This window comes from Meles meles, chromosome 3 (assembly GCF_922984935.1).
Source record: "Meles meles chromosome 3, mMelMel3.1 paternal haplotype, whole genome shotgun sequence".
In the NCBI taxonomy this organism is placed as follows: domain Eukaryota; kingdom Metazoa; phylum Chordata; class Mammalia; order Carnivora; family Mustelidae; genus Meles; species Meles meles.
This window is the reverse complement of record NC_060068.1, coordinates 115,754,169-115,769,516: the sequence shown is the minus strand read 5'-3', so window position 1 is coordinate 115,769,516 and position 15,348 is coordinate 115,754,169. Positions and strand designations below refer to the sequence as shown.

Genomic DNA, 15,348 nt, shown 5'->3' with positions numbered 1-15,348 from the left:
AAATATGTCTAAGTACATGCCTGATATGTGTAATAATAATTTTAATCAAGTCACACTGAAAAGTGCCTTTCTCTCCCAGGAGAACCTGGGCTGCTCATTTGTCGAGTGAATAAGAAGAATCCCTTCTTTGGTTATGCTGGGAGTAAGAAACACACAGAGAAGAAACTGCTTTGTGATGTTTTTAAGAAGGGAGATGTTTACTTTAACACAGGAGACTTAATGGTGCAAGATCAGGACAATTTCTTTTATTTTTGGGACCGTACTGGCGACACTTTCAGGTGCGAAATAGCATGGGTCATACTGCTTCTTCTGTGATTGTGAACCATGTCCAAGCAAGGCTCCGTGGAAAGATTGTAGACCACATGGTCTGTACCTTTGGGGCAGACAGAGCACTTTCATCTCTGTAATGTCTCCCCATTTAAAATTCAGTGGCCATCTGTTTCTAGATTGAAACCTAATTTAAGTGTTGATGTTCAATTTTTATCATTACTTAAATGAATCACTTTGGTCCAAATCAGTGAGCTCCTTTTTTAAAGAATATAAAATAAGTAGACAGATGTGAAGTTTAAATGGCAGAGTTGAAACAGAAACCAGTTTGGTCAAGTCTGGTCTAATTTTTGACTGAATGATAAAAACAATGAAACAGCAAAATTTTCCTTTCTTACATTTTCCTTCTTAATTCCTTAAGATTATTTTAGGCTTAGTCAATGATTTTGCTTTACTACTCAATGACTATGGAATAATGAGGGACATACAAGAGACATTCAAAAAAATGTTTGAATGGATAAGTGAATCATACTTCCTTACCTTCTCATACCAACTTATAGGCTCACTTTGTATAAAATTATTCTAATTGAATATACTCAATCCATAATTCATGTGCATTAAAGAATCCAAAGGGGTTAACCTCTAGAAATTAAAGGTCACTACCCTGAGAGACAACTGGAACTTTCATTTTTTCTGACTCTATCATTAGAGATAAACAGTGTTTTGTACTTAATTGTAATTACAATTCAAAATAAAGAGGAATTATCATTCCTTTGTTTTTATGACATACTGTAGAAAAACATCTTATGGTAATCGATTTATGCCAATGAAACACAGATAAAGTAATTTTAATTAAAACAATGATTCTGCTTTTGTTGACTTCTCAGTGAAGTGCTTCCTTGGAAATGCCTTTCGTTTCAAAAACAGCCATTGTGTTTGGTTACTTGGAACTTGCCCAGAACCAAACACAAGGCACTGAAGCTAAAACTGGGTACCTACTTCTTCAGACAGAGGTACATTCACTGGAACTTGGTTTTCATTTAGGTGGAAAGGAGAAAACGTTGCCACCACAGAGGTTGCTGATGTTATTGGAATGTTGGATTTCATACAGGAGACAAACGTCTACGGGGTGACAGTGCCAGGTACGAGTGTATTTCAGGTTTGGAAGAATTCTCAAAACAGAATGTGTCGCTTTTCTTTACTTTTGTAACGATCTTACTAATTCGACATTTCATTTTTTGATATATTAAATATCTTAGTCTTGTCTTGGCAAGTAATGCCCTAGACCAGGCTAACAAATGCCATGGTCACATCCAGTACCAACTTAATTTTAATGAATGTGTGTCTTTTTAAGTAAAGCTTGAAAATTCTGGTTCATGACTCACTGCTTGAAAATAATTCCAGCTTTTCAATAGTCTGTTATTGTTCCCTTTATGACTAGAGTTTATGCATGCCACTAAATAGGAACACATGCTAGTTTAAATGTTTAGTAACACTGACTTGTGGTTACATTGAATCTTTTTTTTAAAAGATTTTATTTATTTGAGAGAGAGAGAGCAGGCATGAGTAGGGGGAGGGCAGAGGGAGAGGGAGAGCTAGAAACAGACTTGAAGCTGAGCAGGGAGCCCAGGATCATGACCTGAGGTAAAGGCGGCTGCTGAACCAGCTGAGCCACTGAGGAACCCTAGTTAAGTTAAACCTTTTTATTTTTATTTTTTAAAAGATTTTATTTTTATTTATTTGACATAAATCACAAGTAGGCAGATAGACAGGCTAGGGGGCGGGGGCAGGCAGGGGGTGGGGAAGCAGGCTCCCTGCTGAGCAGAGAGCCCTATGCGGTGCTCAATCCCAGGACCCCAGGATCATGACCTGAGCTGAACGCAGATGCTTAACCCACTGAGCCACCCAGGTGCCCCTTAAGTTGAACTTTATAAAACATAATTTAAAAACCTGTTTGGCTTCATTTGTCTTTGTAAATGTACATATGAGGATTGTCTCATGATGGTGAAAATGACAAAGAAAAGTTACCAAACTGAGATGATAGGATAGCTGTTCTCCTTTGCTGTTTTGTTTTGTTTTGTTTTGTTTTGATAAGTGTAAATAATGTCCAACTGATGTTTATTGGTGCCCAGGACAATGGGAAGGGAGTGTATAAATGAGGAGCAGAGGAAGGGGATGTTTCCTCTAATAGACCTTGGGTGTTGTCTATTCTGTTTACTGGAAAAACCCATAGGTGGCATGATAAGCACTAAGTGATCTGTGGAATTCGATGCCAGTCTGGTTTTTAAATTTAAAAACAATGTTGCCTTTTAATTTTTGTATTGACTCTTAACATGGATATTTGTCTGGAATATATTCACCGTTAAATAAGTGTTTTCTCCCAATATTTTATATTAATGGTAGTAGAATGCAAACTGGGGTTTATTTATGGTATTTTCTATTCCATGTATTTCGTTTGTGTAGTGTCGACAGTCAAGAATAGACTCTATCCTTTCCTGTTCCTGACTTATTTCTGGGACGTCGATCATATGCCCAGGGAGGGATCCACTCATTTATACTATTGTTGCATTGTTACTGCTGTGATAGGATTAATGTCTCCATTTGCAATAATTAGTATGTGATTAAGAGAATCATTTTAAAAATCACCTAGTGCTTGTAAAATTAATGCTGTTTCAAACTTTTTTTTCAGATTATGAAGGAAAAGCAGGAATGGCTTCTGTTACTTTAAAACCAAATAAGTCTCTGGACTTGGAGAAGGTTTATGAACAAGTTGTAACATTCTTACCAGCTTATGCCTGCCCACGATTTTTAAGAATTCAGGTAACTCTACTGTTTGAATTTTAAGAATTCAGGTAATATTACTTAACTAAAGATTCAACTTAACTACAAGACCAGGAATCCAGGAGATGGTTTATTTACAAAATAATATTTTATCTTTTAGATAATATGTGCATTTGATTTATATTAGAAAACCTCAAGAATAATGAAAAACATTGGGATGCTAATTTATGCTATATTTGACGCCTAATTGTAGAAGGGAACTTGATGACATGCTAGGATGTCTTTGTCTTTGTCCTAATTATCGAATTGCTTTCTTCCTCTTCACTCAAGACCTCAGCAATGGTGCAAGCCCAAACTCCATTGTACACAAGTCTTGTGAAGACACTTGGTGCTCTGTGCCTAGAAATGTGTTCCACCAGGCTGACATCAAGGTGTCTGAGGATGTGTGCAGAACTGAAAGGCAATTGGCTTTAAGCAATTCTGCTTTTAGTTTTTACCCTCATTCTGTCCAGCCTTCCTTTGGGATGCTATACTTTTAGGGAATTCTCAGTTTATTTGTTTTGAGAGGTGGGCACTCTCTTGTTAGGTTGCTAGAATAAAATACAGTAAAAAGAAGAGTTTGCTCAGCCACTGGATGAATTTGCTCACTCATCTATTCAGCCATTCGTGTATTTAATACTGTGTCCCCAAAGCTAGTACTTATCTCTTAACATCCAATCACAAAACTTTTCTGGATACATTCATCATATCACTCTTAGATCCCTAGCAGAACAATCGATAGCATCATATTCATCTTCCAAGCATTCGCTGAGCAATCGTCATGGCCCTGTCATGACTTGGTCAAAGGGATGCATCATCTGAACTGTCATAAATATATATTTCATTTACATAATTTTTAAAATATTCATTTACATAATATTTAAGAGCTTTCGTATGCATTGTCTCAGATTATTTTTATAGCGGTCCTCTGAAATACCAAAGGTAAGCAGAAGTATGACGCAGAATTAATACGTTTTCGGTTGAAATTTTTATTGAGATTGTTGTAGTCATGCTATTGGAAGAAATAACACAGAGAAAGATCCTTAGTGTAGCGATTACACAATTTCCTCCAGCGGTGGTATTTTTCAAAACTCTTGATACAATCTACCCATCTCATTAAATTTTGTGCTTTACCTATGTGTGTGTGTGTGTGTGTGTCTGTGTGTGTGTGTGTGTTTATTAAGATCTATACACTCTTATCACCTGTATTGCTTCTTCACCAATGACTACAGCCAAGATATGAACAATTCTGACACCACAGGATGTCTCATGTTTCCCTTTTATAATCACATTCAGTTCTCTCTTGAATTTCCCCATACTACCTTAGAAATAATGTATTTTAATGGGGTAGACAGTTGGTAGTTTAAATAATTATCTTAAACATGTTTCCCCTAGGGCAACTTAAATTTCATTTTCATTAAGAAGAAGAAATATTTTGGCATAGAACTATTCTAGAAATCTAAGTCAGTCTTACACAAACTTAGAAAATGCTTTAGCATCATTTAACACTTAAAGAAATAGAAATGTGACTGTTATATTTATTATAGTATTTGCTATAGTTAGTACAATGCATGGTACTTAGTTGGCAGTAACAATATTTATTTAACAAATGAATTATAATAAATTATCTGATAGAAGCAGTACAAAACTTTAAGTCACTTCTGACAAAGTAAATAAAACAACTATCTTATCAAAATCAAAATCTTACCAAAATCCATTGAGCAAAAATTTTAAAGATGATTATTTTTGCTACTAAATTTACAAAAAAGATTTTTTTTAAAGATTTATTTATTCTGGGGGTGGGCAGAGAAAGGGCAAAGGGAGAGAGAGAATCCTCAGGAAGACTCCCCCTAGGCCCAGAGCTCTATGTGGGGCTCCCTCCAAGGACACTGAGATCATGACCTGAGCCAAAATCAAGAGTCAGATGCTTTGAGCACTGGGAGTTATACGTAAACAATGAATCTTGGAACACTACATCAAAAACTAATGATGTACTATATGGTGACTAATATAACATTAAAAAAACTGCCTGAGCCCCCAGGCACCCTAAATTTACTAAAAAAAAAAAAAAAAATTAATGTGATATTAGTATGGGTAGGATGAAATTAAATTGATCCTTTCATTTTGCTTGTGGAAACACAAACTGTTATAACCTCACTAGAAAACAATTTGGTAAATATATAATTAGGCTCTTAGAATTTGCATATATTTTGACTTAGTAATTTCATTTCCAGAAATGTATCCTGAGAAAGTAATCAAAGCTGAAAAAATGTTATATATAAAGATGCTCTATAAAATTCTATTTATAGCAGTTAAAAATTTTGATATTCTTTATTAGTTAGATAAGAATAATGTTAATTAAAATGTTATAATTAGATGAGATCTTATTAAACCATTACCTAATGGTTTTTTATTACCTAAAGAAAAATGACCTTACCTGGAGAAATACACCTAGCATATTATAGAGCTGGAGTTTTTTGTTTGTTTATTTAGATTTTATTTATTTACATGTTATAGAGAGAGGTGGGGAGAGAGCACGAAAGTGGAGTAGGAAGAAGGGCAGAGGGAGAGAAGCATCCCAAGCAGACTCTGTGCTGATTGTGGAGCTTTTGGGGCCAGACACCAGGACCCTGAGCCAAAATCAAAGAGTTTGCAGCTCAACCAATTGAACCACCCAGGTGCCGCTAGAGCCGTGTGTGTGTGTGTGTGTGTGTGTGTGTGTGTGTGTGTTTAAGGCAGAATATCAGTTGTATACATAGAGTTTTTAATTTTCTAAAAATGAGAAAAAGAGTATGTGTTTCCACACAGTTAGATCTAATTCTGTGATGACAGTGTTGGGAAGAGGGTGGGATAGAAAGGATGTGATCAGGGAAGGAGGTGCAGAGAGAACTTGAGTCTTGCATTAGTCCAGAAGGATGAATAAAAATGGCCAGGTGACTCATGGAACCTTATAAGGACCTCTGTGTGTCATCTGACTTAAAGCAGGTTACTTCTCCATGCCTGAAGCTGTCACAGAGAGATACACTTTATCTCTTAAATCCCTTAAAGCAGAGAGCATCTTTTTTTTTTTTAAAGATTTTATTTATTTATTTGACAGAGAAAGATTACAAGTAGATATAGAGGCAGGCAGAGAGAGAGAGAGGGAAGCAGGCTCCCTGCTGAGCAGAGAGCCCGATGCGGGACTCAAACCCAGGACCCTGAATCATGACCTGAGCCGAAGGCAGCGGCTTAACCCACTGAGCCACCCAGGCACCCCTAAAGCAGAGAGCTTCTTAAACTTTCTAGATTCATGGCATCTCTAGAGTCTCAGTATTTCCTGGCATTTGGGATTCACCAAATACTTAAATTTTCTTTTCTTCAGTATTTAGGTCAAAAGAAATTCATTAAGTTTTTAGGTCTAATAGATTAATTTCTCTTTGAAAAAATAGTGTATATAAATTGAAGGGAAAAAATACTCTTATTTTTAGGCAACCACAACTACCAGAGAGATGTAAATTGGGCATTGTACAACTCCTCAAACCTTGGAATCAGATTGGACTGCACAGGGAGAGCCTAATTCCTTGTCCCACATTGATTTGGAGCTGTACTTGCCTTTTATCACAGCAACCACTGAAAACCCTGTTTCACAAAGATATGGCATCGTTGAAAAGAATGTGTCACAAACTAATATTGGAAGTATGAATTACCTTGAGCTAGTAGTTAGCAAGCAGTGACCAACAGATATTACTGGGTTTACCTGGAAAATTTAAAATACACCTTAGAGACACTAGAATTTCACAAAAGTACCACAAAGCACTTCAGTGCACAGTTCGAAAACCCAGGATTTAGATCATCTTTTACTCCTTCTGGTTTTTATAGTATTCGGCCGTAGGGAATGGAATGTTCTCTTTCATAGGTTTTATCTTCTTGGTGTCTAATAGCATTTCCTGTACGTGGTGTTGTGTTGACAGTGAGTGAAAGAGATAAGACTATGTATTTTAGATGCTTCTATAGTTGGTTGTAATTAGTTTTTGACAATTTTCATAATTCTTCTATATTAAATAAAGTTCAGAGGTAAATCAAGCTAAAAATTCCACTGTTCTAGAGGGCATTTTAAAAAATTTCTGATGTTAAATTATTAGTAGTAAATAGAGAGATGGTCACTGAATATAAAAGTGTTATAATTAAATATTACAGCCTATCTTATTATTGAATAATCTGTTTATAGATTTTAGATAATATTAAATGATTCCACTAATCCTGACAATTGCTTTGTAGGAGAAGATGGAAACAACAGGGACATTCAAACTACAGAAGTTTCAATTGATGGAAGAAGGATTTAGTCCATTGAAAATTTCTGACCCACTTTATTTCTTGGATAACTTGAAAAAATCTTATGTTCCACTGACCAAAGAACTTTATAATCAAATAGTGTTAGGGAAGGTCAAACTTTAAGATTTTACACATGGGTTTTTCATATGTTTTCTTAAGAGAAGTGAGATGAAAGTGATTCTTTAACATGATATGGGAGGAGGGAATGGATATTAACTAACATATGCTGTGTTTTCTTAATACGCAACAACTTTTTTCTAAGTAGGAACTTTCATTTGTTTTAGACCATAACAAACTTTAGTTGATTATTTGTTTTATCTATCTGGGGATTCACTACATAACTAAATATTTGCTTCAATCATAAAGATTCTAAATAATCAATCAGTAGTTAACAATTTAGAAACTTACTACAAATGTACTTTTTACTATTTAAAATTTCTAGTTTGGAGTAAATGGTTAAATTTTGCTCAAATGTTTTATTCTTATGCACCCTATCCTATAACTCAATAAAATCATCTTCATTAATATGTGTTTTGAGGTTCTGTTCTGATGTTTTAACTGTAAACTTACAGTCCAAGGAAGCTGACTGACCTCATGCATACATTCCTGTCTCCCTTGTTGAACTCACATTCTGATGATAGAAAAAATACAGAAGTGTTTTACAGCAAAGCAAGCAAACCAGTAAGCCCAAAACATTTAGGAATTTTTGGAAGATACATAAACAAGATCAAATTAATTGTAAAATCCAACAGAGCTGTAGAAACCACTGGTGATACAGAGAAAGAATGGACTACAATAGAACGTAGGTATTGACACTAAGATTAGAGGCAGAAGAGACTTTGAGTGTGAGCAGGTTTGTGGTTATTAACAGAAATGCATTGCAAGGACAATATAAGACACACGGACTTCTTCCGGTCTAGAAGCAACAACCTCCAAGGTTTGCTTCAAGCTGGAACCATGTAAATGACTCTCTTGGTAAAGTGAGCTTGCTTCCACAGGAGGAGATTGTGGAGCTAGGCTTAAATGGAGCGGAGCCCAATACAAAGCTCCTTTGCCAATAAACCCAGCTCCCTGTACAAGGAGAAGGAAAGTTAGCTTTGCTTCCTGTTAAAAAGTTTATTTAAAGGAAAGCCTGGGTATCTCAGTGGTTAAGCATCTGCCTTTGGCTCAGGTCATGATGCCAGGGTCCTGGGATGGAGCTCTGCATCTGGTTCCCTCCACAGTGGGGAGTCTGCTTCTCCCTCTCCCCCTGTTCATTCTCTCTCTTTCTGTCTCTCTGTCTCTTTCTCTATCTCACTTGCTCATTCTCTCTCTCAAATAAATAAATAAAACCTTGAAAAAAAAAAAAAGCTTATTTTGGTTGGAAGAGATGTTGCAGATATAGTGGTTCCTTTTTGTACTTACTAGGAAAACAAGAGTTATGAAGTTTTTAAAATGTTTATTTTTTAAATGTATAGGTTAAGCATAGTAGCATAGAAATAAAATGTAAAGCTTTAAGACTGAAAAAATGACAAGATGTAATCAACTTTGCAGAAATAAAAAATTTTAAAAGAGAAAAAAGTTCTTAAATCAGAATGAATTAAGTAAGTCTATTCTCCTATTAAATATGTGAGAATGGATGAATGGTCTTTATTAAAAACTATTAAGTAAATGAATAAATTGGCACTTGATTTTTATATTGGTGATTTGGATTCTTTATCTTTCCCATTAAAAATCTGTTCTGTCTTTATGTACATACTTTTGATTTATGGGTGCTCTTTACTGCAATAAATCTGAATGAACATTTTACTACTAACTCATAACTTTTAAAAATTGTTAGAGATGAGAAAATGATGGTGAATTTAGCATACATATCTTACTCCCTTACCTGTAACTTTCCTGTCAAATTCATTATAGTAAAAGACAAAATATCATGAAAACAATAATCCACTAAAAGATGGGGGAATTGAGGGAACAAGAGAGTCTGTCTTCAGTGGATAAAACATTGTCAGAAATTACTGGAAAATAGGAAACACATGAGGCCAGGTTTTCGAAGACACCATAGATGGATGGGGGAAAAAAGCCTCACACTTATACCACTGAAAAATGCTTCAAAGGCAAAAGAAACTCCAACCCACATTGAAAACACATCTAAAGACAAAGATGGGTCCTCTGTGTAATTAATTAGGGTAATTAATTGTAGAAAATTGAGATAATGAGTTTCTCTGCCTTTCCCTTGATTATAGAAAATTTCCATCAGTGCACAAAATAACTCATGACATAAAAGAAATAGAAAATAAGATCCCATGACATTCAAAACTTCTTTAAGACAAAAGACACTAAGGATTAAAGATTTTAAAGAGCTAGAAACTAAGAGAAAATGTCTAGAAACCTGGGGAAGGACGTTGCCCACATTTATTATATATTAAGAACATTTGCACAAAAAAAGGGGGGGGGAGGCAAAAGGAAGAGAAGATGAATTCTCTTCCAAAGGAAAAAGAATGTGAAAAAAATGGAACCCCTACCAAGATCCAAGTTTACTAGGACAAAAGCAGGGGGCAAGGAGGTGTTCTGATTTTAATTTCTAAGAAATGAAATCCTCAAGAAAATGTAGATGAGAGAGGTTCTAGAATCTATCTAGATTAGAGAGTCTCTGGTGTTAGAGTCACAGAGACTTATGAGAAGTCATGAGGCTAATTCAGAAACAGAATGATTCCCATGACTCTGACTTTAGCAGGAAATTAGTGAGAAGGACATTTGGCTTCTAGAGGGCTAGGTGCTAGAATAGGGGCATCTCAGTGGCTAACTGCATAGATCTTTGACTGGGAACCAAATAAAACTGACTTTTCCAGAGAGAACTGCATAATGTGGTAACCCAATGCCCCCCTCCTCTTCAGTATCCACAGCACATTCCCAAGGATATAGACCCAAATTTGAGGGAAATGATAGAAGAGAAGCCAAAATAGCTTGAAATTAAGTGCTTCCATCTTGCCCTTCAAAACAGAAATTAGATTAATTCTGGTTCAAACTGAAATTCAGTTCCTTAACTTCTAATTCTTGACATGGAAGAAAAATTGCAGTAAAGGATCTCTACAAATAATCACAGAATTGTCATTGATTGTGTTTCTTAGGGTCTTCTAGTAGGATTCATGATGCAGTTTTCTTAGAATCGGCAGATATTTTACTTCTTACCTATCTATGAATTGGGGCCAGAATAGAAAGATCAGCCAAGGGATTACTTTACTTCCGTAGGCATGATGGATGGGAACAAGGGACCCATACTGGTAATGGGTGGGAGCCGCCAGATTTGGGTATGGAATTAGCTAAGTCATTGGCTGCCTTTTGTTTTGTTTTGTTTTGTTTTTGGCTGTCTTTTTTTACAATGACTCTTCTTTGTGCTATTTCTTGAATGTACTATTATCTGTAAGTGAACCTCTGGACCAAAAAAGTGCCATTTTCCACAGGCATATGTTTTATAAATTGTCAATGACATAATGGAAAAGTAAAGCAAATTTTCCATATATTAAGAGCTGCAGTATTGAGACTAGATATTATATTTTCATGCAAATGAGCTACAAATATTGAAGATAGTATGTGAAAGCTTATGCCACAAAAGCAGTAACATAGGGAACAGATTTCTGTCAGAGTAAGTTTAGCAAACAAAAGGCAATTCTTTCTTGATGTTGCCAAGAAAACCAATAAGGGAAAAATAGGAACTAATTGGTTTATATCAAAGATAACAGTCAAGGGGCGCCTGGGTGGCTCAGTGGGTTAAAGCCTCTGCCTTCAGCTCAGGTCATGGTCCCGGGTTCCTGGGATCGAGCCCCGCATCAGGCTCTCTGCTCAGCATGGAGCCTGCTTCCTCCTCTCTCTCTGCCTGCCTCTCTGCCTACTTGTGATCTCTGTCTGTCAAATAAATAAATAAATAATCTTAAAAAAAAAAAAAGATAACAGTCAAATCTACTCCTGTGAATCCTGCACTTATCAAATATTTTGGTGATTGTTAGGCAAGCCAAACCATTATGTTTAAAAAGGAAGTCTATGAGTCGTCAGTTGGTTTTGATCCTCATCAAAATACCTGATTTTGCTATTTAATTACCTTCACACACTATTTAAACCAAGAAGAGAACATTACATGAAGCTATTATGATCTGTGTGATATGAAAAGACATTTATATCAAATGGAGTTTTGTAGTAAGAGGAATTAATTTTTTCTGGGAAATGGGGGAAGTTCTGTATATAAGAAGAACAAAGCATTAATACAGATCTCTCATATGTTTTTCTTAGACTTTAGTCATTCACACGAGACTAAAAAAAGACTGTGGGCAATAACCCACAGATAACCCCGGTCTTATCATAGGAAAAAGCATCACATAAATGCCAGCTGAGAATACTCTGCAAAACATCCGACTAGCGCTCCTCAAAACCATCAAGGTCAGTAAAAACCTGGAGGTGTGTATGCTTGCATCTATGGTTGGAATCTAAAATGTTGGGCAATTTTAAGAAATTTACTGTTTCTGTGTAGGAGAGAGATCAGACTAACATATTCTATAAACTGTATAGAAGAATAGTGAGTAATAATCTCTCTTATTAATATGTAGTTATTTTTATTTCTTAAAAATTCTTCTGGTCAGTGTCTTATGTCTAGTGGCCCACACTGCAGATGAATTAAGTTTAACATGTAGCAAAATACTCTTTCAGTATATGATTCCTGGAAATTAAATTCACTGCAGTCTTGACATTGCCCTGTCCGGTGTCTAGCCATTATGTCTCCCTATTTAAACTCATAGGTAGAGTGAAACTGGAGTCAGGATTTACTGTGTTCTGCCCTCTCGCAGCCTCGATGTTTAACTAGCTGGGTCACCTTTGGCGACTCACCTCTCTGAAGCCTTGTTTTGCTCACCTGTAAAATAGAAGTTATAAATCTGCTTTTCAAAAATGTTGTGAAGGTGAGGTGAACAACAAATGTGAAGGCTCTGGGTACACTCAATTAAAAAAAATGCTTGTTGCATCTATCTATTAAATAAGCACAATTGTGTTTAGCCTTTATTTTGTAAAAATAGAGATGGCCATTTCCTATCTACAGGATTAGATTGTGCAATATCATTTTTATTGAATGAATGAATGGTCACATTAATTTAGAAAAACTGGTATTTAACTTTAGAGCCACATGCTAATTCAAATAATAAATGAATTTATGCCAGTGGAAACGATAGAAGATAAATTCATTTTCCCATGGAAACAAGATTTCAGTAGAGGGTTACATTCCTGAAAAGGTAGATTCCCAAGCCTTACTAATTCACATATGACAACAATTACCATAATTAACAACTAATATTCCTTCATATTATTCATCAAAGCTATCTAAGTGTCAATCAATCAGCAAGTTAATACAGGAATGAATAGCATACAGGATATTCACTTACCTTTATTTAGCAGAAGCCAGCAAGAGAGAACTTGCTTGATTGGGAAGGCTTGCAGGAGGAACATGGGAGGAAAAAAGCTGGACACATAAGTTTAGAAAAAAGCTACTTTAGGCTCCATGCTGTGGAATAGGTCACTAGCGAGATGCATTGGTGGGGGTCTCTAATAGAAAAAAAAAAAATGAAGGCCAATATGTTTAATATCCTTAACATATCTGAAATGGTGATGATAGTGATGGTGATGATGATGATGATGATGATGATGATTTTCTTCTATCATTTGTAAGGTTTGTGTAATTGACCTCGGCTTATGGGGTAGAACTTATGGGCTAGTCTTGGTATTCCCTTTAACAGTGGCTTGTGAAGAATGGCAATCAGCCTCATATTCTCATTAATGAGACACCAGGGTAAAGTTTTCTGGTGGTTCCTGGGAAAGTCCTTCCTAATGTCGATAGCAGCTATATTACAATTACATGGAGATTGAGCTAAGGGGGAAAAAGCTAACACACAGAAATGTGGAGCTGGGCATTGCAGAGGAATGGAGAAAATTCCAAATTGAACCACTTAAACAATTTGTTCTTCATCTGGACTTTTAGTTATGGGAGGCAATGAAATCCCTTTAGTTTGAGTGGGGTTCCTGTTACCATCATTAAAAGTATCCTGATGTGGGGAAAAAAAAAAATATCCTGATGGGTTATGTATGAGGAAACACATCAGGGATTTTCAGGAAAGCTGCTAAATCAGATTGAAAGGTAAGTCAAGTACAAAGTCTGACATTATTAGCAATAAGAGTAAGCCATAACCAGAAGGGGGAAAGGATAATAAAATTACAAGAGGCTATTATTTTGAAGAAATAATTTATAAGAACAAATTTTGTCATGCTCACCTTATGTAAAAGATACTTTATAATTTTTTTATTGGGAGAGAGTGAGCTAGCAAGCACATGAGCATGAGTTGGGGGAGGGACGGAGGGAGAGGGGGAAGAGAGAGAATCTTAGGCTCCACGTGGGGTGTGGAGCCCGACTCAGGGATCGATCTCATGACCCTGAGATCATGATCTGAGATGAAATCAAGAGGGGGACCCTTAACTGAATGAGCCGCCCAGACATGTCTGTAAAAGATACTTTAAAAGATGGATTAAATAAGCTTTCCAATACCAAAATAGATTGCATGAGTAAGGCTATCTCTATATTGGTTTGAGGCTCTCTCTGCTACTCAGTAGCTAGCAGCCTATTTCCAGAGTGCCAGCATCATCTGGGGTCAGCCTGTGGCCACGGGGACACACACTCGGGTTGCCTGTTTCATATCATCCTCTATGGAATCATAGTATTTCATTCTCCATAGAACTAAGTGGATTGTTTACTTTCTTTTTTTTAAAAATTTTTTCCAGTGTTCCAAAATTCATTGTTTATGTACGACACCAAGTGCTCTGTGCAATATGTGCCCTCCATAATACCTACCACCAGGCTCACCCAACTCCCCTCCCTCCTCCCCTCCAAAACCCTCAGTTTGTTTCTCAGAGTCCACAGTCTCCAGGAGATTATAATGCGCTTATGGGCTGGTGCCTGGATTCTTTCCTTGTTACAGTGTAGAATAAAATTTGCATCATGCTTTGAAAAATACAATTGCCTAGCAAAACACAAGCATTACTTCAGTAATAATACAAAAATGTAAATTCAAGTGAAACAGAAAGCTAACGGCCTTTCATATATGGCTGCATCTGATATTTAGGATTGAAAATCTTCAGTAAGAAGGGGAGAAGATGATGAGAACAAATTCTCTGTATTTTTTTTCACGTTTTCCTGAAGTAAAAATAAATAAATATTTATTTATTTATTTGTTTGTTTATTTGTTTTTTAAAGTGATCTCTACACCCAACAAGGGACCTGAACCTACAACCCTGAGATCAAGAGTCACTGGGTCTGCTGACTGAGCCAAAAAGGTGCCCTTCATAAAAGTAAAAATCTTGCAACGACCGTGTGACCTAAAGAGAAGTCGTAACAATGTGAGTGAATTCTTTCCTGCCCAGCACATTTCGTTCCTCGCTGCATTTTAAAAATCTAAAATTTAACTTATATCAGGAAAAACTACAGTAACTAAAATGACATAAAGATTAAAAAGCTGGTTAATTAATTAGCACTTTTCTCCCTCCCCCCACGTAGGTAAGTTCCTATTCTACCCTGGACCTTTTAAGCAGAGCTATTTTCACTTCAAAACTCCTTTAATTTCAAGACTAATTTAAGCGCTTCCCCTCCAAATATTCACTCTGACATTCGTCCTTTTTCTTTTCTTTCTAAGTTTGAGACTAAGACTCTGCACGTGTATCCATCTCCTCACCTTCCCAGGAGCCAACCTTTCCCCCATTTTCCCTTCCCTCCTCACTGCCTCCTACCTAACTAGGGCAAGAGACAGGCTTTACTCTAAATTGGCCTGTTATTACAGCATACCACAGAACAAACAAGTCAATACTTAGATTCTGGGCTTCAGAAATGTAAGCTAAGTGTCAGTCAGAGCCACTGTTCCCTGTCTCTGGAGACAGTATTCAAGT

At 36.3% G+C, this 15,348-nt stretch overlaps 1 protein-coding gene across 5 annotated transcripts in view; it reads left to right on the top strand.

The window, feature by feature from the left end:
• The window catches only part of SLC27A6 (solute carrier family 27 member 6), a 96,509-nt gene that overhangs the window by 58,744 nt on the left and 22,417 nt on the right, over positions 1 to 15,348 (top strand). For 3 of the 5 annotated variants that reach the window (XR_006817642.1, XR_006817640.1, XR_006817641.1), the window contains exons 7-11: positions 80 to 278; positions 1,312 to 1,409; positions 2,957 to 3,087; positions 11,665 to 11,811; positions 14,663 to 14,805. Coding sequence is in view for 2 of the 5 variants with exons in the window: in XM_045998789.1 (XP_045854745.1) it covers positions 80 to 278; positions 1,312 to 1,409; positions 2,957 to 3,087; positions 7,345 to 7,521 (605 nt within the window). In the remaining 3 variants the exon portion in view is untranslated. Of the gene's footprint in view, positions 1 to 79; positions 279 to 1,311; positions 1,410 to 2,956; positions 3,088 to 7,344; positions 7,906 to 11,664; positions 11,812 to 14,662; positions 14,806 to 15,348 lie in introns of those variants that run through there. The other 2 variants (XM_045998789.1, XM_045998788.1) reach the window with 1 other exon arrangement.